The sequence below is a fragment of the Bufo gargarizans genome, chromosome 11 (genome assembly GCF_014858855.1).
Source record: "Bufo gargarizans isolate SCDJY-AF-19 chromosome 11, ASM1485885v1, whole genome shotgun sequence".
Classification (NCBI taxonomy): domain Eukaryota; kingdom Metazoa; phylum Chordata; class Amphibia; order Anura; family Bufonidae; genus Bufo; species Bufo gargarizans.
This window is the reverse complement of record NC_058090.1, coordinates 52,064,849-52,088,946: the sequence shown is the minus strand read 5'-3', so window position 1 is coordinate 52,088,946 and position 24,098 is coordinate 52,064,849. Positions and strand designations below refer to the sequence as shown.

Below are 24,098 nucleotides of genomic sequence, written 5' to 3'. Positions count from 1 at the left end.
ACCTAAGTCCAAGTGTTTTACAGCAGGATTTTATTTAAATTAACCACCGAGGTACGCAGCAGCCGCCGTCCCTCCGAAAGCAGGAACGATTATTAGCTTCCCCTGCGGCAGGAGGATCGAATTTTAAGTAACACCGGAAGTTCTTCTCGGTCTCTGAGCCGGAAGTAGAAGGCTGGGTCAAAGGGCAAAGGTTGCCTGCATATGGTGACGTTTCCTATAGACCGGAAGTTGCTGGGTTCTACCGTCTGGTTGCGGATTCCGTGCGGTTCTGTTTAGAATCTGGTCGTGGTTTCCAAGAACTGAAAGCAGGGGAGGCGAAGTGGAGGCGCCGTCCCGTAGGGGGCGCAAGATACAGCTCTAATCGGCCGACAGGATACCCGGAGAAGGGGCTCGTTCTACGAAGGGTAAGCATATGTGGGCAGGAGGCTCCCAGCAGCTACGGATTACAGGGGCTTCTCATCGCCCTTTATCTGCTGGACCTGCAGAGAGTTGTCAGGCTTCATAGAGGTGATCATGGGAGAGGATGTCTGGTGTGGTAGTGGGGGAGAGGATGGGGGTTGTGATCATCCTCATCATACCAATGGATATTGGAGAGTTTTTAAGACGATCGGATACTTTTTCCTGAAGGTTTGTTCCACACAGTAATAGCAGTCAGTGCTGGAGCTGTATGTTTAGTGCAGAGAGGGGACCCATGGGGGGGGGGGACACTTCTCTGCCTTGGCTCAAACATCTGAGTCCATGTAGATGTTTCCCAATGGTCACCGCCCTATAAAAGCTGATTTGAGGCGTGATAAAGCATAAGCGTATGTTCACACGGACTAATGTTCACGCAGATTTTAGGAGCAAAAGCGGAGTCAAACTGCTTTCCAGTGGGAACTTCCATTGCAAAACACTGATGCAAACGTCATGTAAAAACTGCCTCAGGGTACGCGCGGGGCTGATAAGTAGTTGGACGCGCAGCATGCCAAGCCGCAAATCCGTGGCAGAAATCTCTGAATTCTGCCGGGTTTCCATAACAACCCACTGAAAATTTTTACAACGCATATTTTTGGACGAGTCAATCGACTATTAGAGGAGTGATCGGTTCTCATCATCATCGTAAGGGGAAGTCTCTGCCCAATTCAGCAGTCTTGTGTCACAGAAAAGCGTGTGGTTTACCGCACTATTGACACTTGCGCTGTAACATACAGTGTGGCTACCTATCTACGGCATCATGGACAGATACAACGTTCTCTGCGTTTGTGAGGATCGGAGCTGTACAGCAATGTGGTCTTCCTTGTGCTGTGTAGGGACATGATGCCCTTGGCTTCTGTATTTGGACTCTGACATCAACCGCTGTTTGATTTCTGAGATAATGATGATGCCAAGCTGATTTTGAGAGGAGAGCGTCGTCAACCACAGTTTCCTCTGAAGAAGCTAGGGCCTGTGCTGCTGCATTGCACTTGGCCCCCACCCGTGAATGCTCATAGGCTAGTATCAGGGGCAGTGCATCGCCAATCTGTACCATATCTTTACTAGATGCTGAGTATGGCAAATCTCTTTGCTCAATACAATATGCTTCCAATTTTGGAAGGTTTCGATATTTAAAGAGAACCGGTCACTACAAAATGCAGCGCAGTCTGTAAGAAAAACGTGTCATTTATACATTTAACTTTCTACTCTTTCTGAGTCTGGTTGTACACGGAGAAGGTGTTATGTGACTGACAGCTATCTCTGTATACACATATACACAGAGAATGCCATCAGTCACTCATACCACCTCCCCGTGTACAGCTATCAGCGACTGACAGCTATCTCTGTATACACACTTACACAGAGAATGCCATCAGTCACTCATACCACCTCCCCGTGTACAGCTATCAGCGACTGACAGCTATCTCTGTATACACACTTACACAGAGAATGCCATCAGTCACTCATACCACCTCCCCGTGTACAGCTATCAGCGACTGACAGCTATCTCTGTATACACACTTACACAGAGAATGCCATCAGTCACTCATACCACCTCCCCGTGTACAGCTATCAGCGACTGACAGCTATCTCTGTATACACACTTACACAGAGAATGCCATCAGTCACTCATACCACCTCCCCGTGTACAGCTATCAGCGACTGACAGCTATCTCTGTATACACACTTACACAGAGAATGCCATCAGTCACTCATACCACCTCCCCGTGTACAGCTATCAGCGACTGACAGCTATCTCTGTATACACACTTACACAGAGAATGCCATCAGTCACTCATACCACCTCCCCGTGTACAGCTATCAGCGACTGACAGCTTTCTCTGTATACACACTTACACAGAGAATGCCATCAGTCACTCATACCACCTCCCCGTGTACAGCTATCAGCGACTGACAGCTTTCTCTGTATACACACTTACACAGAGAATGCCATCAGTCACTCATACCACCTCCCCGTGTACAGCTATCAGCGACTGACAGCTATCTCTGTATACACATGGTGTCAGTGAAGTTGTCTATAAGTAGGTAAGTCAAGTTCTCCAACTTCAGACTCAGCAGGCACTGGGGTATATACAATAGCACTGTCATGCTGGAACAGTAAAGGAGTTACTCAGTGTCAGTGGAAGTACTCGGTTATCTATCGTGGCATTGTATGCGATCTTCACTAGTTAGGCGCTCGGCCATTTGAGATAATGGCCCAGAGTATTATGTTTTCTCCACCAAAATCTACATAGTCTTGGCATCCACCAAATTCAGACTTGCCTGTATCACCATCTGATAATGCTGCATGATATGTTGATTTACAGACAATGTATCCACAGCTTCAGAGTTTATGGCAGTGTGGTCGAGGGCTTATGAATGGGTGTATGGCATTAAGTACCCAATCCATAAAGCCCCTTATGATCAGGTCCTCCACAGATGCTTTCCCTGTACAATAATGGCATTTATTGGTGACCAAACCATCATATGTTGATTTATTGGTGACCAATTAGATCACATTTCTGTGTGGCCTAATCGTGTACTTTTGTACTCAATGTGTGACTTCGACCACTGGATGTAAACAATAATGGTTCCATTTACTGATGGCAAGCAGAGATCTTGAAAATAGTTAGGAATTGAGCCATGAATCCTGCTTGTGATTCCCGATCTATTAAATGTGGAGAGCTGCTGAAGAAAAAAAAATGCTTTTGTTCTAGTGTCTTCTGCTTATCCATGTATTATACTAAATTGTATCTGAAGTGGCTGCTGCAAGGGGATACATCACTGGGCGCAACTTTCTATGACCCCATAAGCTGTTCACAGGGGCAGACTGGGAACTTAAACTGGCCCTGTAAAAAATACTAAAAGTGGCCCTGTTTTGTAGTCGGGTCCAAATTGATGGAAGGCAGGACCAACACAAGTAGGCGAGTCCAGCAATACCATATTGTCACATTATACCACCCCAACAGAGCCAAATACCACAGTCCATCACAAAATACATCCCCAAAACTTCCATTGGCTGGTAGTGAGGAGGACTCGGGCGGCCCCTGGCCTCCAGAAAATTTCCTTGTAAGGTCTATAGCCAATCTGCCCCTGGCTGTTCAACAGTGGTTTACGTCTAGAGATGTTTGTTTTCCAAGTTTTTTCAGAAGTTCGATTTGGACAACCCCCCCCCCCCCCCCCCTCAGCTTTCCAAAGTTCTTAAATGCAATGACCACAATAGTAAATCCTATTGGATGGACACTGACGTACATAAGTAAAGTCTCATTCTGAATAAGCCTTAAAAAAATGTCCTTTTAATTGGGAGCAGCAGCAGTACAGTGTGGAAAGGGTAGGGTATTGGAAGCACATGGCTTCAATAGTAGTGGCAGCAGAAGCAGCATGGCATTGAACATAAAAGGCAGTAGATTGGCTATGGGTAGAAGTAGTAGCGGCAGATGCATAGCCTTAATAGCGGTGGCAGTAGGGAATTAGCGGTGCAGAGTAGCAGCCGCAGCAGTCATATGGTACATGATGGCAGACAGCAGTAGTGACATGATGGCAGACGGCAACAGTGGCAGGATGGGGCACAGTCAGCAAGGCCAGATCTATTAATCAGCCTCAGCAGGAGGAATGTGAAAATCCTTCTGAATTCAGGCTTAGTTCATTTTTTTTATTTAAAAAAAAAAAAAAAAAAAAAGGGTTGTGCTGGACAATGGCGAAGGACAGCTTGGTCTGTTTGGGTGCCATCATGCCCCCTGCGGCGCTGAAAATCCTCTGAGATGACACTGATGGCTGGGCAAGAAAGAAGACGGAGGTTATACAGGGCCAGTGCCAGCCACTGTTCTAGTCTGCCTGCCCAGAAGTCCATGGGGTCAGGGAATAAGATATGTGACAGAGACAGGCCAGAATGTAGGTAGGCCTTAGGGTCCATTCACACGTCCGTTGTTTCTTTCCTGATCTGTTCCGTCTTTTGCGGAACAGATCTGGACTAGGGCTGCAACGATTAATCGATGTAATCGATTATATTCGATAACTGGATTCGTTGTCGACGAATCCAGTTATCGAATAATCGCCGATTCGGGCGGGCGGGCGGTCGCTGCATCTTTATTTTACCTTTTGACAATGACGCTCCCGCTCCTGTAACAGCCAGGCAGAGCGGACGGCGGCGTAACGTCACTCACTCACTCACGTGACACGCCTGCTCCGCCTCCTTCATTCATGAAGTGGGCGGAGCAGGCGCGTCACGTGATTGAGTGACGTTACGCCGCCGTCCGCTCTGCCTGGCTGTTACAGGAGCGGGAGCGTCATTGTCAAAAGGTAAAATAAAGATGCAAGCGCCGGGGCTGTTAGGGGGAAGGGGGGTCTGTGTATAGCACTGCTATGGGGAGGGGGGGAGGATCTGTGTATGGCACTGCTATGGGAAGGGGGGTCTGTGCACTGTTATGAGGAAAGGGATCTGTGCACTGTTATGCCCATAACAGTGCACATATCCCCCCCTCTCCATAACTACGCCGTCCACAGATCCCCCATAATAGTGTCGTCCACAGATCCCCCATAATAGTGTCGTCCACAGATCCCCCATAATAGTGTCGTCCACAGATCCCCCATAATAGTGTCGTCCACAGATCCCCCATAATAGTGTCGTCCACAGATCCCCCATAATAGTGTCGTCCACAGATCCCCCATAATAGTGTCGTCCACAGATCCCCCATAATAGTGTCGTCCACAGATCCCCCATAAGTGTCGTCCACAGATCCCCCATAATAGTGTCGTCCACAGATCCCCCATAATAGTGTCGTCCACAGATCCCCCATAATAGTGTCGTCCACAGATCCCCCATAATAGTGTCGTCCACAGATCCCCCATAATAGTGTCGTCCACAGATCCCCCATAATAGTGTCGTCCACAGATCCCCCATAATAGTGTCGTCCACAGATCCCCCATAATAGTGTCGTCCACAGATCCCCCATAATAGTGTCGTCCACAGATCCCCCATAATAGTGTCGTCCACAGATCCCCCATAATAGTGTCGTCCACAGATCCCCCATAATAGTGTCGTCCACAGATCCCCCATAATAGTGTCGTCCACAGATCCCCCATAATAGTGTCGTCCACAGATCCCCCATAATAGTGTCGTCCACAGATCCCCCATAAGTGTCGTCCACAGATCCCCCATAAGTGTCGTCCACAATTTGTTTTAATATGGCCTTTGAACATAATTTTTCAAGTAAGATCATATAAATAGAGATGAGCGAACTTCTGTTTTAAGTTCGGCGTCTAAAGTTCGGGGGCGGGTTAGCGGAGAATCCCGATCTGGAACCGGATATGGATTCCGACTTCCGTTGTGGTCCGTGGTAGCGGAATCAATAATGGCCGATTATTGATTCCGCTACCACGGACCACAACGGAAGTCGGAATCCATATCCGGTTCCAGATCGGGATTCTCCGCTAACCCGCCCCCGAACTTTAGACGCCGAACTTAAAACAGAAGTTCGCTCATCTCTACATATAAACCTCTGTTTTGTAATTTTGTCGTTTTTCCCGATTAATCGATTAATCGTAGAAATTAATCGGCAACTAATCGATTATTCAAATAATCGTTAGCTGCAGCCCTAATCTGGACCCATTCATTTTCAATGGGTCCTGAAAAAAAAAATCAGACATTGTGCTGTCCGATTATTTTTATTTTTTTATTTTTTTCAGGACCCATTGAAAATGAATGGGTCCAGATCTGTTCCGCAAAAAATGGAACAGATCAGGAAAGAAACAACGGACGTGTGAATGGACCCTTAACCTGAGTGTTGAGATGGGAGATCTTGGCTTGCTAATGTGCCTGGAGCGAAAAAACTTTTCTATCATGTTGAGCCTAAACTGGCTGCTGCGGCCTCTGCTGCTTGAGGCAGCGGGAAGTGGGTGACTCTGCGGAAGGGACATGCTGGAGGCAGGTGTCTGCTTGCTGAAGCGGGGGCAAGATGCGTATTGAGTGTTTCCTGGGAACAACGTAATTTGGCCTCCCTTTCTGTGGAAGGAAAACATTCCCCCATTTTGCTTTGTGAGCAAGAGTCAAAAAATATGGCTATCCAGTAATCATCAGACTGCTTGATGGGAATGATACAGGTCACTGCATAAACCAGCAAGCATACAGCTCACCGTTTTGGCCAGCGTGCCCGAGGAGTCCCTTCCGGCTCTGTCCCCCACTGTGACGATTGGGGGTTGTAACCAGTGTCACCGTCATCAGCATCCTCCTCCATGGATGTTTCTCCTTGTTGGTCCCCAACAGCTACAAGGCAGACAACAAGATATGTTAGCTGTTCTTCTTCCGCCATTGTCCCTTGATGCATGAGCGTCAGTGTCTTCTCTAAGATAAATATGAGGGGGATGAGATCTTTCATGCCGCAGTTGTCCCTGCTGATAAACTTTGTGGCCTCTTCGAAGGGCTTCAGCACTCATGAGGCTTTTTTTTTTCTTTTCTTTTTTTTTAAAGCGTTGCACGATCAGGTTAATGGTGTGTTCAGGGAGCATGTGTTCTTTCCCTTCTGGTTCGGCGCGGCCCTTGTCACTGACCATCTTGCCCGGTTGGAGTTGGTGGGGTGAAGGCCAGCTGCATATTTGCCTCTTGATGCACATTAGCAACTGCTCGCCTGTGTAGCTACTCTCTCCTAGCCGATCAGCTCCAACACCGCGTGGCAACACTTGACACGTGTGATAGGAAAAAGGGGTAGTGGGATCGATTATGTGCCCTGCTGCTATTGGAGATGGGGAGGATGTCCATGGGGGAAGCGGATAAGTGCCTGGTGTAGGAGCCAGTGTGACAATTGTGGAGGAATGAAAGGGATTTGGCCTTGTTGCAGGGGTGCCTCTCCAATGGCGCAAAAAGAATTGACCCATTGGGCCGTGAAAGACATGTACTGTACCTGCCCATGGAGTGCAACATGGTGACAACCAGAAGGGTTTGCAAGTCTCTTTTCTCGAACATAAAAGACAAAGAGGTGCAATTAAATATCCTTCCCTTTCTACAAACGCATTGAAGACACTTCTGTTGACAATTTACCTTGGGAATGATGCAGTATTGGTGCCACTAACCGATTTGGGCTTAATGTCTAATGTGCGTTCAAATACGCAGATTCTGAAAAAAAGCTTTTTTGGTGTAAAATACAAGTTGTCAGAACTGCTGACAGACCCCTGTTACACTTTGTATAATAATAATTAGAAACCACACATGCTGCACAAAAGTCATGCAGTAGGAAATGGTTTCGAAATCTGCAGCAAAAACTGCACGACGAGCATGGAGATTTTACCCTTTACATTTTGACTGCTATTCCATAATATAAGAAATCCGCAGAGATTCTGTTGCACGGTGTATTGTCAGTGTAGATGTATGCAGAAAGCTTGCCTCAATGGCTTTAAAGGGAGTCTTTCACCTAAAATGACCATTATACACCACAAACATCATGATATCCATTACATTCCCCATATTATAATCTTACCTTTCATATTGCTCTCCGTCGCCTATTCTCTCTTAAAAACACTTTTATTCCATATGCTAATCAGGTTCTGAAGGTGCCCAGGGGCGGCGTTTATGCGGCCGGTGCCCAGGCTCCACGGCGCTGTTCAAATCAAACCCCTCCCCTTTCACCCCTCTGGCCCGCCCTCGGTTCTTCAGATACCATCCTCTGCCCTAGTGAGTAATGGAGTGCGCAGGTGCCGGATTTGTCATTGACTGGAGGATGGTATCTGAAGAACCGAGGGCGGGCCAGAGGGGTGAAAGGGGAGGGGTTTGATTTGAACAGCGCCGTGGAGCCTGGGCACCGGCCGCATAAACGCCGCCCCTGGGCACCTTCAGAACCTGATTAGCATATGGAATAAAAGTGTTTTTAAGAGCGAATAGGCGACGGACAGCAATATGAAAGGTAAGATTATAATATGGGGAATGTAATGGATATCATCATGTTTGTGGTGTATAATGGTCATTTTAGGTAAAAGACTCCCTTTAACTTATTCCAGTAAGAAAAGAGTCTTGGAGTCTCTAGCCCTCGAGAGTGGGCTACCAATGTGCTATGCCAGGATTAGCGGAGCAGAGCGGCTCCTGCCTGTGACCGCTTTTCTAGGCTAAAAGTCCTGCACGTAAGCCTTTAGCTTAGCAAAGTGGGCACAGGCAGGAGCCGCTCTGCTCCGCTAATCCTGGCATGACACACTGTTACAGGGTACTGATGTGCTATGCCAGCATTTAGCTAACCTCAGTGGGCATAGGCAGGAGCAGCAAGGTTTGCTCCTGCCCATACACAATTCTCTGCGGGCCCTATTGATACAGTGCAAGGCATTCGTACTCCGTACACCGCTGACAGGTCAGCGATGTGCGAGAATAGTGAATAGCGTGGTTGAAATCAGGACTTTAGGTGCAAATTTCTTTAGTAAAAAGTCAAAATCAATTAACAAAGTATATTAGAAAAACTATTTTTAGGGCATTTGGGACAAAGTTGAATAAAAGTTTAGTTGGTCTTTTAATACTTTTTTATAATCTTTTTGGTAATGAAATAATGTAACCTCTCGAATTCTCTTGCAGGTGAGGGTGTGTAACTGACAACCGCCAAAATGGTTTTGGCAGACCTCGGACGGAAGATCACCTCGGCTCTGCGCTCTTTGAGCAATGCCACAATCATTAATGAAGAGGTGAGGCCTGCTGGGTGGAGTGTTTAATTCTGGTGGAATCTATGGGCACCTTTAAAACTAAATTTCCATCACATGAGTAATGCATTGCGGAAGCTCAGATGTCAATTCTAGAGCTAGGGTTACATACGCACTAGATAGCTGTCGGCTGAACACTCATTCGGCTGACGGCTATCTCTGACTCGCCCATCCACATGTATGCTTAGCTGAGGAGGAAAAGCCATTGATGTTGTGTCCACCCTGTGAGATTGTGTAGTGTGCACCCTCCCGCTGTAGGCTTGATATTCTAATAGTTCTGGTTCTACCGCTGCTTGGCGCATTAACCAGGGGCACAGTTAAATTATGTCATTGCTTTGTATAGTATGAAACATGAATCAGAAATCCGGGATACTTTCAGCATAGGTAGAAACACACAGGCAGGTGACCCTCAAGTTTCTACCACAGTCATGTGGCAGTTCTGCCTGTGGCTTTGTAAGCAGCCACATGCCACGGTGTTCACACCAAGAAGGAACATGTCCCTTCTCGGTGCAATCTGGAAATCTGTGCGGAAACAACCTTTTTCAGCTTCTCATCCATGGACAAAATTCACCCTATTCATGAAGATTTTTTTAAATGTTTGGTAGTGGGCAATATAAAAAATTAAAAAAATAATATTAAAATAAAGAAAAAACATCACTTGCTTTTTAAATGTCCCACCAATCCCACAACACATCTCTCTCTACCCGATAGGCTTGCATTGGTCACGTCAATCACCATTCACGTGACACCTTTAACCAATCACTGGCCTCAGCGGTCATATACCATTCATGATCACTGGTGCCGGTGACTGGCTGCAGAGGTCACATGAACTATGAATGACACGTGACCAATACAATCCTATCGGGTATCGGAGAAGCAGTACGAAATCGGCAATATATTTTAAAAGGGGAGTATTTTTATTCTGCCACTTTATTTTTTTCCCCCACTTGGAGAACTCTTTTTAATCCAGTAACAAGTGCTGATATTCAATTTTTATTTATTTCCTAGTTCCTTATGCATGCGCAGTGGTTGCCTTCTAGTTTTGTAGAAACTCTGTTATACTGTAGTATTCTGCTAGTTTCAGTTTTTCTGTACTATTAGGATACATCCACATAGGATCTGCCATGTTTTACAGTACCAGTGAAGTGGATGAGATCGTAGCATATTTCATACACGCAGAAAAAGCAGGTTTTAAATCCACAGTATGTCAATTCATGCTGCAGTTTTCGCCATCAGCAATGCAGAGGGTGAAATCCACAGCAGAAAATCCCCATTCGTGCCCCTACCGTCAGATGCCAATTCAAAGGGATTTCACTTTGTAGGACTAGAAATGTAAATCAAAATTGGTACAAAACGGTAAAATATTTTGACGCCTCTCACACATATGTTGTCTTTGTGTTTTAGGTGCTAGGTGCTATGCTGAAAGAAGTATGCACGGCCTTACTGGAAGCAGATGTCAACATCAAGCTTGTAAAGCAGCTAAGAGAAAATGTCAAGTAGGGCTCCATTATTTCACTCTAGGGGTCTGATGTTTTATTAAAATATGATATTGCTAATTTTTTAATTCACTATAGGGGATTGTCTGCTGGATATGTAGGTAATTTATTACTGTCATCTCTCTAGGTCTGCCATCGATTTGGAAGAAATGGCATCTGGCCTCAATAAGAGGAAGATGATACAGCACGCTGTTTTTAAGGAACTGGTCAAGGTATTGGCTTCTGTGGATTTTTCTATTGTTTTTAACTAAAAAGCATTAATTGAAGGACTTAGCCCATTATTCTTAACATCTAAGGCAAGGATTGGCAACCTTTGGCACTCCAGCTATCATATATTTGAAGTAGCTGTAGAGCTTCAATGATTGCCACATCCCCTTCATTTTTTGGCAGTACAGGGGCTGTGAGAACCTACACAGGACCCTTTATACCTCTGTTATAGATGTATGTCCTCCCAAGCATTATTTTTTGCATGCAAATGGGGAATGAATCCCAATCTTATGATTTTTGTGCTTTTTCACGTGTGGGGATTAGCTCTGCTAGTTAGGATAAGCGGGCGCAGTACAGAAGCAAAATACAAGTTCGTAATTCAAACTTCAGTGTTTATTCACAAATGATGCCAAAAACAAAATATGACTTTTGCAGTGTTGGTGTTACCTCACACCCAATGGCAAGTTAATAAAACAAAAGTCACCTTGGTGGCAGTTCTGCCTCAGAAAGTTCAAATACAGGCTTTAGGCGGCCTGTTCCCCTGACACACGGGTCTCTGCTCTCCAGCCCAGCACAGGCCCCAGATCCCAGCACACAGACCTTCTGAGCTCTACTGTTCGACGGATGTAATCCTCTCCACCTGGCAGTGCTGGCTGGTTTTATGCCTGGCAAAACCCGGCCTGGAATTTGGGGAGTAGTCACCCACCCAGCACTTTGACTACTCCCAGTAAGAGCCGTCCCAGATTAGCTATTACAGACACGCTAAGTACCAAGGTGTCAAACTGCTGCTGACACATAAAAACCGGCTCTTAATCCACCAAGGCCAGGAACCTCGGTGACACGTACCTATCATCCACAATGATTCCTTGTACCTTCTTACACACACAAAAAAGAAAACGTGCATGAGTGTAACGTGATTCTATGGCCTTAGAACCTACATGATAACACAACATTTTTGCTTGTCGCTCTTGCTCCACAGCTGGTAGATCCTGGAGTAAAAGCATGGACACCCACCAAAGGAAAACCAAATGTTATCATGTTTGTAGGATTGCAAGGAAGTGGAAAGACGACAACTTGTTCAAAGGTAAGAAATTCCGTTCTAGGCTTCTGCCCAGTAAATGGTCCATTATCTGGTTTACTGTAGTAACATCATTACTGTATTACTTTCTAGCTGGCATATTACTATCAGAGAAAAGGGTGGAAGACTTGCTTGATATGTGCAGATACATTCAGAGCAGGTGAGTGCTGCTGCTCCCAATTTAGTTAAGCATGAGAGTAGATCAGGGTGTCCCACTGTACCAGGGATGGATTGGCCATAGGCCTTACAGGAAAATTTCCCGGTATGCCGATGCCCAGGGGGCCGCCCAGGCTCCCATCTCTGCCGCTGGTTGGGTCCATAAGAAGCTATCAGTGGTAATTAAATCTGTGAGAATCAGATACTTGTGTACCCGCCCAGTGACTTGTCCTCCTCAATTCAACTATGTCTCACATCTTACCTCCTAAGCCCTCTGCTCCATAGCTTAATCAGAGAGGAACTGGAATAGGAGGAGAGAAAATGGCCTCTATTGGTGGCCAACTCAGAGGGACATCTTTTGGGGCAATATATTTACTGTGACATGTGGTATTGCTGCCCCGCCTTCTGTCAATTTAGACCCTCCTATAATATGGGGCTACTTTTAGGTAGTTTTATCCAGAGCCACTTTAGTTTCCCCAATCCGCCCCTGCACTGTACTTTCTGAAACCTCTCACGGGGTTTCTAAGATTGGGTTCACGACACAATTGGGAATTCTGTTCGGAGTATGCATTTGAACAGTACAACCAACCGTATTTCCTAAATAAATATAACTGTCTGCCACTGAGTCTCATTGCCTCCCATAGACGGGTATGCTTTTCAGCTCAGTTGAATCGAAGGTTCACCGGTGTATCCTGTCCATGCTAAGTCAGGAGGACACTCTTGTCTCTGCTTATTTCATGTAATGTTCAAATATACTGTCAACCTAGTTTTACCTGGGACTTGTGGTCTGCTATAGGTTAAGAGCTGAAATTGACTTAAACCCATCCCAACAGTATACTGGCCATTACATTGTCTATTATACTGGACTACTAAATGCTACAAATCTGATTATCTTTATTTACAGGCGCCTTTGATCAGCTGAAACAGAACGCTACAAAAGCCAGAATCCCTTTCTATGGCAGGTATGTGCATTTGTTTTTTCATGGAATAATCTTTATGAAACGAAGCAGACGGACAGCAGTGCTTGTTCATGATGCGTCTATCTGATTTATTTATTTTTATTTTATTCCCATCTTGCAGTTATACAGAGATGGACCCAGTAAACATTGCTTACGAAGGTGTGGAGAAGTTCAAAAATGAAAACTTTGAAATTATTATTGTGGACACAAGTGGTCGACACAAGCAAGAAGATTCTCTCTTTGAAGAAATGCTTCAAGTTTCTAATGCCATAGTAAGGCAATTTCTCTAGTAGCTATGCACTTATTGTGTGTTAAGAGGGGTTTCTGGGACTTTAAATATTTAAGATCCTTAGGGTAGGTCATAAATATCTGATCAGCAGGGGTTCGACTCCTCCAATCAGCTGCTGGAAGGGGCTGAGCGTTTCCTCTGCTGCCCCTTAAAACAGCTGATCGGCAGGAGTACTGTAAGGCTACTTTCACACCTGCGTTAGGTGCGGATCCGTCTGGTATCTGCACAGACTGATCTGCACCTATAATGCAAACGCTTGTATCCGTTCAGAACGGATCCGTTTGCAGTTGCCGTTTTTTTTTTTTGTTCATGATAATGCAAACGGATCCGTTTTGACTTACACTGAAAGTCAATGGGAGGCGGATCTGTTTTCAACTGCACCATATTGTCAGTGAAAACTGATCCGTCCCCATTGACTTACATTGTAAGTCAGGACGGATCCGTTTGGCTCCGCATCGTCAGGTGGACATCAAAACGCTACAAGCAGCGTTTTGGTGTCCGCCTCCAGAGCGGAATGGAGGCTGAACGGAGGCAAACTGATGCATTCTGAACGGATCCTTATCCATTCAGACAGTGGCGTACACAAATTCCATGGGGCCCCGGTGCAAAACTGATCCATGGGGCCCCCTCCCTGTCGCCCCCCCCAACCTGCCGCAAGAATTTACTTGGGCCCCCTGGATTGGGATTAATAATGCTCCGTGCCTCTCTGTGACATTTTTACTACAAAATCACAGTGAGCTAAAGTTGTCACTGTGATTTTGTGGGAAATAGATCACAGAGAGGCACGGAGCGTTATTAATCATGTTACTGCTCCGTGTCTCTGCTGTCCGGAGCGGGGCTTGGCTCTCTTCCAAGCAGCAGATTACCTGCACGGCATCCGCTCATGTGAAAGAGCCCTAAGCCCAATGCATGGCTACACTCACCCAGTCCTAACTAATAAAATCTGGTCCTACCTCATCCAGGGTGTCGCTGGCGTCGGCGTGATGTCCACTGGATCCAGAACAAGGTCCCTGTGGTGATAGAGAAAAAAGAGTAATCGCATAAGGAAGGGATGGTGACTGCCCTTGTCAAATCACCAGCAGGGGGCGCTGTGCTGGCCTGTGACACTGAGCCATGCCAATGTATAGCATACATTTCCCCTAAGTGCTACTACACAGTACTAATGCCCACCTTGTGGCCCCTCACAGTAATTAGGCCCACCTTGTGGTCCCTTCAAAATAGTTATGTCCTCCTTGTGGCCCCTCACAGTAGTTATGGCTAGATATATGCCCCCCTTATAGTAGTTATGGCCAGATGTATCCCCTTCACAGTAGTAATGCCCAGATATGTGTCCCCCTCACAGTAGTTATGCCCAGATATGTGTCCCCCTCACAGTAGTTATGCCCAGATATGTGTCCCCCTCACAGTAGTAGTTATGTCCAGATATGTGCCCCCTCACAGTAGTAGTTATGTCCAGATATGTGCCCCCTCACAGTAGTAGTTATGGCCAGATATGTGCCCCCTCACAGTAGTGTTATGGCCAGATATGTGCCCCCTCACAGTAGTGTTATGGCCAGATATGTGCCCCCTCACAGTAGTAGTTATGGCCAGATATGTGTCCCCCTCACAGTAGTAGTTATGGCCAGATATGTGTCCCCCTCACAGTAGTAGTTATGGCCAGATATGTGTCCCCCTCACAGTAGTAGTTATGGCCAGATATGTGTCCCCCTCACAGTAGTAGTTATGGCCAGATATGTGTCCCCCTCACAGTAGTAGTTATGGCCAGATATGTGTCCCCCTCACAGTAGTAGTTATGGCCAGATATGTGTCCCCCTCACAGTAGTAGTTATGGCCAGATATGTGTCCCCCTCACAGTAGTAGTTATGGCCAGATATGTGTCCCCCTCACAGTAGTAGTTATGGCCAGATATGTGTCCCCCTCACAGTAGTAGTTATGGCCAGATATGTGTCCCCCTCACAGTAGTAGTTATGGCCAGATATGTGTCCCCCTTACAGTAGTAGTTATGGCCAGATATGTGTCCCCCTTACAGTAGTAGTTATGGCCAGATATGTGTCCCCCTTACAGTAGTTATGGCCAGATATGTGTCCCCCTCACTGTAGTTATGGCCAGATATGTGTCCCCCTCACTGTAGTTATGGCCAGATATGTGTCCCCCTCACTGTAGTTATGGCCAGATATGTGTCCCTCTCACAGTTACAGGGGGCAAAATGGAATATATATACAGCGGAGGCAAAAAATTGAATATATACACAGGATGTAATATATACAAAGGGGGCAACATGGATATATATACAGGGGCCCTGTATGTGTGTGTATGTATATGTATATGTGTATATATATATATATATATATATATATATATATATATATATATATATATATATATATATATATATATATACACATTTTGCCCCCTCTGTATATATTCCATTTGTCCCCTGTGTATGTATTCCATTTTTTACCCCCTCTGTATATATTTAATTTTTTTGTAATTTTTTGCATTTTGCCAAATATTTAATTACATTTGCCCCCCGGGGTCGGGGCCCTATGAAGGATTTGCTGCGATTCCCACTCTGCCAGATGCTCCCTGTGTTATAAAAAAAAAAAAAAACTTACCTACTCTGAACCTGCTCTGCTCCCGCCGTCTTGTTCATAATCCCGTCTTCTGTCGTGCGTCGGCCGCGTCATCCCGTCAAGCAGCGTGATCCCGCGAGACCTGGTGCGAGGGTCACGGGTCTGGAGCAAGGCACTGGCAGCAGCCCTGGATGGAGGAGGGGCCGCCGCGTAAGTTACTTACTGCGAGTGCGCAGTGCTGCACCACCGGCCAGGCACAGAGGCCGGGGCCCGACCGGCCATATACTATTAAAACTTTTAAAATCTGCGGCCCCAGCTGCCTTGGGTACAGCACTACTGCAGGGGCCAGGGGTCCACAGGCGGCCGGGCCCCCTGGAGTGCCGGGCCCGGTCGCAACTGCGACCGCTGCGACCCCTGTATGTACGCGCCTGCATTCAGAATGTTTTGGGCCGCTTGTGAGAGCCCTGAAACGGATCTCACAAGCGGACCCAGAAACGCCAGTGTGAAAGTGGCCTAAGTCGTACCCGTGCCAATCCGATATTGATGATCTATCCTGAGGACAGATCATCAGCATGAAGGTCCTTGAAAACCCATTTAACCAAGGGCATAAGCTGTATGAATGCTTTGCTAAGAATGCTCTAGATGTAACCTATTGTGTCTACAACATGTATATATCAGAAAGTTAAGCAGGGAAATGCAGTACAAATCGAGTAAGGCAACCTGCCTTTGTGAGGAATCGTATAAGTGAGATTGTAATCTAGTGCTGGAAAATATTAGAAACGTATCTATCACACTATAAGTGACTTCTTCATTCCCACTCAGTGATGCCTCATTACACAAGATGGCAAGCAGCAGGTGAATGGGGGTGGAAAAGAATCGTAATGAGGTGATGAAAATATGCCCATATGCCCTTTCATGTACAGATGTGTCCACCCTTTACCTTTGTAAAAATTTGGTTAAGGAAACAAATTCAATACAATATTGCGACATGCAAGCAAAAGCCTTGATATGCTGGATGGCCACATGTAGACCTCTCAGGACAGAATATCACAAAATAATGTTCCTTTGAAAAGCTGGTTAACTCGTCACTCATACCAGGATGGTAAGGAAGGACACATCTGTATGTACTCTATATATACTGCAGGAGTATTAATGAGTATTAAATTATAGTAATAAAAGTAATTGGATGCACAGTGAAAATATTTGAAACTTAGTATGAATACAATATTGGAAAGTGAAAGTCTATAAGGAACCCTAATCCATTCTAACAAATGTTTCATTGTTTCTTAATTTATTTTTTCCAAATGCATAGCAACCAGATAACATTGTGTATGTTATGGACGCCTCAATCGGACAGGCTTGTGAATCTCAGGCCAAAGCTTTCAAAGATAAAGTAGATGTAGCATCAGTTATTGTGACCAAACTGGATGGTCACGCGAAAGGCGGAGGAGCTCTTAGTGCGTAAGTATAGTTTTTTCCTCCTTCTTTTTTTTTTTTTTCTTTTTTCTTTTTTCCTTTCCTAAGTTGCTTGCAGCAGCAGATTGATATTATTTTATTATTTATCCAAAATAACCTCTCGAGACCGCAAAGTATGTCGCTTGGCTATTTCCAGAAATCCTATAGAGAACGAATGGAACAGAACTGTGCATGCTCGACCAGCCAAGCGCCGTGGGGCCTTGTACCCCAACCGTTGGATACTGATGATCTATCCTACGGATGTGTCATCTGTAGCTTGAAATTGGACAACACTTTTAATATTCTTTATTTTTGTAACGATAAAACATGCACATGTTTTAAATAAAAAATTTATTATTTTTATTTTTTAGTGTTGCTGCTACAAAGAGCCCAATTATTTTCATTGGAACTGGAGAACATATTGATGACTTTGAGCCATTTAAAACACAGCCTTTTATCAGCAAACTCCTAGGTAAGTTAATTTATCGCTTCATGAGATTTTGTGGGGGCAACACTGTCACTAAACCAATAAATATGAATGCACCCCCAGTGACACACGGTTGTATTCTAATCCCATAAAGCCTTGTCTTGTTGTTGCATTGTCGTCCCCCCTGGACATACTACGCCCCTTCCAGTTCACAGTAAATAAACCATTAAACTCCTGTCCGTATTGCCTATTAGGACTTTCATGTAATAGGACATGTACACTGCATGGAAAATGTATGGCTAGCCACAACATCCTTGCCAATAACAGCCAATGTTTTAAAGGACCGTTTTCCCACTTAAAGGTATTTTAGTTGCTTTTAAAAAAAAAATTATTTTAACAATCTTTTCTAACTTTTTTGTTTCCTGTAGGAATGGGAGATATTGAAGGTTTGATTGATAAGGTGAATGAGTTGAAACTGGATGACAACGAAGCTCTGATAGAGAAATTAAAACATGGTAAGCAGAATGGAAATGAAGCTTGAGTGTCTATATCGGTGAGCAGTGTATTGTCCTGTATTTGAGAATACAAAATAACCAAAAACTATGTTTTAAGGTAAAAACATTTTTACCTGTGGTCTAAAAACATGTTTTGTGGAAAGGTAAGCTATTCACCCTTTTTGTAGCCTAGTCAGACAACACGCTCTATAATTTCTACCTTTGAACTCTGAAATAAATTTTTAATGATCCCTTCTTTGTCTTTATGTTCTAAGGTCAGTTCACACTTAGAGACATGTATGAACAGTTTCAAAATATCATGAAAATGGGTCCATTTAGCCAGATTTTGGTAAGTACTATTATCGAGTATGAAAATTGCAGCCACGTATGCGGTAAATTAATCTGGATTAAAGCCATCATTTATGCCGGAAAACCGTCGGATCCTATAATAGTCAGTAAGGATCTGGTGGTGTGGCATTATCAGACTATGACGGACACAGACTACCGGATTAGTTTATCGCATATGTGAATCTAGCAGTAGAACATTTGCGATCATCAAAAGCCAAAGACTTGTGTTGACACCGTGCCGTCCCCCGAACTCCAGGTTGTTTCGATACCAAAATTTTGATTCGGTTTCAATACCATAAAAAAGTATTGCGATACTCGGTACCATTCGATACCACGCCGAAAAATTAAAATACAAAAAAACCTTTTGATTATTTAAACGTAAAACATTTATTGAATTAAACAGAAAAACCTCACTTACTATTTATGCGAGGCACATGGTGTCCAGTCCAAAAGCGTGTGCCTAGCCTGACATTAAAAATAAGTGACCCCCATCATGTTTAAAACATGGTAGTGGCAGGATTGGGGTTAATGAGTCACATTAACCCCAAATCTTGCTGGCTGCCTGATACATGTTTTTTTTTTTTCCTGCCTTTATTTTGAGGCAGGCTTAGGCTAGGGCTACACTGCGACTTTTTGTAGTGCGACTGATTGATTTTAACTATTGAATGACCGCAGCAATCCAAATAATTGCGTTTAGTTGATTGCAATCTTATGGACTGCAGCGGTCATTCAATAGTTAAAATCAATCAGTCGCACTATTGTCCTCGGATGTTATTGTTGATTTAATCTGAACTTTCATGACCTATATCCCTGTGTGGATTATATTATGTAAAAATAACATATGAATGTTATCTATGATGCGGTTTACTGACATCTTCTAATAAACTTAAATTACAAAAAAAATAAAAATCAGTCGCGCTACAAAAAGTCGCAGTGTAGCCCTAGCCTAATACTCTTGCACTGCTCACATATACACACTATGCAGTCGCTGCCCCACACCCCCACTGTCACAAACACACTATGTAGTCACCCCCTATCCCCCCCATACACGCAATGCAGTGTCCCCCACCTTCCTCTTCCCAGGAAACCTAAGAGCCCACGTGTCTCTACTCTCCGGTATAAAGGAGGGTCTATCATCTGATTGGCTGACCTGACTTGCCTTCTCCTTTTTATTGGCTGAGCTGCTTGTCCTTCATGCCTGCTGCCCTGAATCACAGAAATACAGCGAGTGGCAGCGCCTGGGTAACCCCATTGCAGATCAGAGCTGTCCCTGTTAACTCTTTCAGTGCAGCACAGGAACTTCTAGTAACCTGCTTTGCACAGTTAAGCTATCGGCCCTGAAGTGCTGCGCTGTCATTATCATACACTGTGTATGGTAACGACAGCCCTGCTGTGCTCTTGTTATGATAATGAGAGCGCAGCAGGGTCAGCAGCCTGCGATATGTATTACAGACTGTAGAACACGGGGCAGGCAGCCCACTGCATAGTAAAAGCCCACGTCCCTCCTCCTGCATCAAATACCCGTCCATTCATCGGGCTCAGCGGCGGATGCGTCCTTCTCCACTGTCTGGCCGGAGAGAACTTGCGCGGCACACGCCATGTTCTATTATAAGAGGAGATACTAGGCTGCGCAGTCTAGTATCGAAGAAATGAACTGGTGTAAAAGTATCGATTTGGGTATCGAATTTTCAATAACCGAAACAACCCTACTCCAGGCATGAATACAGAAGTCTTTGACTTATACTTGTCCTAGCTTTTGGCCAACAAAGCTAAAGAAAAGTAAAAACAAGTAAATTGTGAACTGCATTCCTAAAGAGCCAAACACTTATAGCTGCTTTGAGTTTTGTAACTTTTCTAATTAATTATTTGTATGTGTTTAAAGGGCATGATTCCGGGATTTGGACAAGATTTTATGAGCAAGGGCAATGAGCAAGAATCTATGGCACGACTTAAGAAACTCATGACGATAATGGATAGCATGAACGATCAGGGTAAGAGTATGTTCTAGCAAAGTGGGTACCTTGAGTTGAGCACAACTATGCACATGAGCCTAGGCTAGACTTCTGTTAAAGGGATTGTCTCATCAAGACGACCTTTTTAAGGCCAGGGACACATGTGATGGAGAATTTAGCGGAAAAACATGCTGCGGATTTCAAAACTGCAATACCGCAGCTTTTCTGCTGCATTTTTTATTTTATTTTTTACACAGCATGTGGGTGATAATTCAGAACTTCTGTACCGTACAATGGTGCCAGTTCATCTATTAGCTGGAAGGACATTTTGCAAGAGTCCGCCAGGGTGGTTACCATTCTGACTGATAGTTGGCGGACCCCCAACTGATATCGATGACTTTATAGGGCATTTATTCGGGGGTTGGCTTTTATAAACCTATTCAATTAATTTCAGTTCTTAAAAAACACACTGACAATAAAGTGTATGGGTATGTACATACATGCAGCATTGCACAGTACCAGTAAAGTGAATTGCACTCTCTAGAAAAAACGCTGCTATTTTAGGTCTTATGCACTGGCTGCATCCTTCTTTTTTTTTTTTTTTTCACAGTGTAAGGCCTCATGCACACGAGGTGTGTTTTGCGGTCCGCAAATCACGGATGTCGTCCGTGCGTGTTCCGCAATTTGCGGAACGGCACAGACAGCCTTCAATATAAATGCCTATTCTTGTCCGCAAAGCGCGGACAAGAATAGGACATGTTATATTTTTTTTAGCGGGCCACAAAACGGAGCAACGGATGTGGACAGCACACGCATTGCTGTCCGCATATTTTGCGGCCCCATTGAAGTGAATGGGTCCGCATCCGAGCCGCAAAAAAACGGCGGCTCGGATGCTGACCCAAACAACAGCCGTGTGCATGAGGCCTAACTGTATAAGCTTTTAAATACATTATAATAGAATTATATAGGGCCTAAAGTTACATTTCCTCCAGGTCGTATGTGCTACAATCTTGCTAATTCTAGATGTGATATTATATTAATCAACTCTGGGGGTTAAATTATTTTCGTAATTGACCAAAGGAAGCATCTTCTTTGGGGAACTTCACAGCAGTAGCCATAAAGGTTGTATTCATGTTTCCTCTAGAACTCGATAACACGGATGGTGCCAAACTCTTCAGTAAGCAACCCGGGAGAATTCAGAGAGTGGCCCGAGGATCGGGAGTGTCTGCGAGAGATGTACAGGAACTCTTAGCACAATACACAAAGTTTGCACAAATGGTCAAGAAAATGGGTGGCATCAAAGGACTCTTCAAAGGTAAGTGTACAGCACACAACGTACTTGTGTCCACTGATTTAACCCTTCAGTATTGTGCAGTGTTCTGAACTGTATTGCATAGTCAGTAAGCATTACCTGTAACTTCTACTGTTTAACTTTCTAGGTGGTGACATGTCGAAAAATGTAAATTCTTCACAAATGGCCAAACTAAATCAGCAAATGGCAAAAATGATGGATCCCAGAGTTTTACAACACATGGGTAAGTTCTACCATTCACATCTATATGTATTTGACTCCCTTAACTTACACTATATATATATATATATATATATATATATATATATATATTTATTTGCTGATCTCTGGGCGTTAGAAAAACCAAGTTTGGGGGGGATCAGTTGGTTATTCTATGAAAGGGTTGCCAAAATGGGACAACCCTAACCAATAAGAAAAGTATTTGCTACTGTCTTCTGGGATCGGTGCTGTATGTGTGTAAATTTTTTAGGACTTGTATTCATTTTTTCATCTCCTGGCAGAAATGTGTTTGATAGTGTAGACCCACCTTGAAGAATAGTTTACAAGTTGATTCTTCTGATCTAGTTACACCCTGTATTAGGGCACGTTCAGACAATAGATTTACACATAAAAAAATAAATCCAACAACAAAATAGTATCGCAAATCTAAGGCTGTGTTCACATCACATTTTTGTCCCACACTTAAGGTATGCACATCACCTATATGTTAAATAGATGCCATACAGTGGCATCTGTCAACATACAATTCAATTGTTAAAAGAAAAAAAGTTTTCTTGCTGGACTCTGCAGGATGGAAAGGTGTAGTGTATTATGCTTTGGCATCTCCCCCTTCCCACCAACGTATATGTTGAACATAGGACAAAAACGTGATGTGAACAGCCCCTACGATGGGATGTCTCATACTTCTGCCATGGATTTGTTATTGGATTAGCTCTTTTGCTAAACTGCATTAAGAAGTATGAAAAATTTGTTTATAGCCCACATAGATACTAATGAAATTTGTAGACCTCTAGCAGTTTAACCACCTAACCGTTTGTCCAAATCACAGCATTATCTCCACTACATCAGGAGATATAGCTGTTAGAAATTGAGTGAGGAGTGAAAGCAGTGAAACCTGCTTTTACTTTCACTTACAGCTGGGTTCACTGCCAGTTTTGGGAGGGTTTTTCCAATTTGAATGTGTTTTGTTAGGAATAATTCATTTCCACAATGCAGTGCTCTGTGCTGCATTGCATGATGGTGGATCCCCCATTAGGCTGATTTGTGCTATTTCGAGGGCGACAGGTATTTTATACAACTATTTAGTATTCCGTAAGGCCAATCATAGTGATTGTTATGCGGTGAAAAATGTGGTTTTAGTGCAGGTTGCTGTGATTTTCATATTGATTGTTAAAGACAATGAAGAAAATGTTTTAAAAGTCTAATGTCTCTGCAGGTTTTCAGCTGCTACATGTGAACCCGCCATCTGAGTGATGAAACTGATTTATTAACCTATTTCTGATTTTGATTTTCAGGTGGAATGGCTGGTCTGCAGTCTATGATGAGACAGTTTCAACAGGGAGCAGCTGGGAACATGAAAGGAATGATGGGATTTAACAACATGTAGCCTAAACCTTTTGCCTTTCTGATCAGAGGATCCCTCAAATAGCATCTTTCTCACAGAGACGTTGAAACCTCTGCTAGAAAGGTAGCGTTTTTCACTTCTGGAAGGCCATGAAATAAAATGGAGCTGGACGCTAAGATGCGATCCTTGTTCGGTGTCATCCTTGTCATTTTGTTGGATTCTTACTTCCACTTAAAATAATGACAAGGAAATCCGATTTTAAATTATATCGCAAATTAATTTAAGTTTTTGAAGAAATAGAAGATGTTTAAAAAGACAATATTTACAACCAATGTTAACCTCTTTGTATACTTCATCACTGGCAGTTTCCTGGAAAATTGTCCACTGTAAAATAAATTTCTTAATGGTTGTAGTTTGATCGTTGAGTGTCATTTGTGATGATAATGATTGGTGCGGTGCCGCATTTTCCACCTCATTACAGCTTGATACAAATGTTTTTTGTGATTAAACTTTCATTGTCTGATTAAGTCATATTGACCCATCTAGGCAGACCCTTACATAAAAGTGAAAACTGCCCACTTCTGTGCTTTCATCGCTGGTTGCTTGCCACTTAAAGCACTGTTGTGATCTGACAGCAATTTTGGCATTGTCACATGTCCTGTAGGTGG

At 44.1% G+C, this 24,098-nt stretch overlaps 1 protein-coding gene across 1 annotated transcript; it reads left to right on the top strand.

The window, feature by feature from the left end:
* The first annotated feature begins 195 nt into the window (after positions 1 to 195).
* SRP54 (signal recognition particle 54) lies at positions 196 to 23,848 on the top strand. The gene is made up of 16 exons (XM_044272180.1): positions 196 to 404; positions 8,999 to 9,105; positions 10,525 to 10,616; positions 10,744 to 10,828; positions 11,803 to 11,907; positions 11,995 to 12,061; positions 12,962 to 13,019; positions 13,138 to 13,288; positions 17,191 to 17,339; positions 17,705 to 17,805; positions 18,189 to 18,275; positions 18,530 to 18,603; positions 20,485 to 20,593; positions 21,699 to 21,869; positions 21,994 to 22,089; positions 23,381 to 23,848. Exons 2-16 carry the CDS (start codon positions 9,028 to 9,030, stop codon positions 23,470 to 23,472), a joined length of 1,515 nt encoding a protein of 504 aa, XP_044128115.1. The 5' UTR covers positions 196 to 404; positions 8,999 to 9,027; the 3' UTR covers positions 23,473 to 23,848.
* The last annotated feature ends 250 nt before the right edge of the window (positions 23,849 to 24,098 follow it).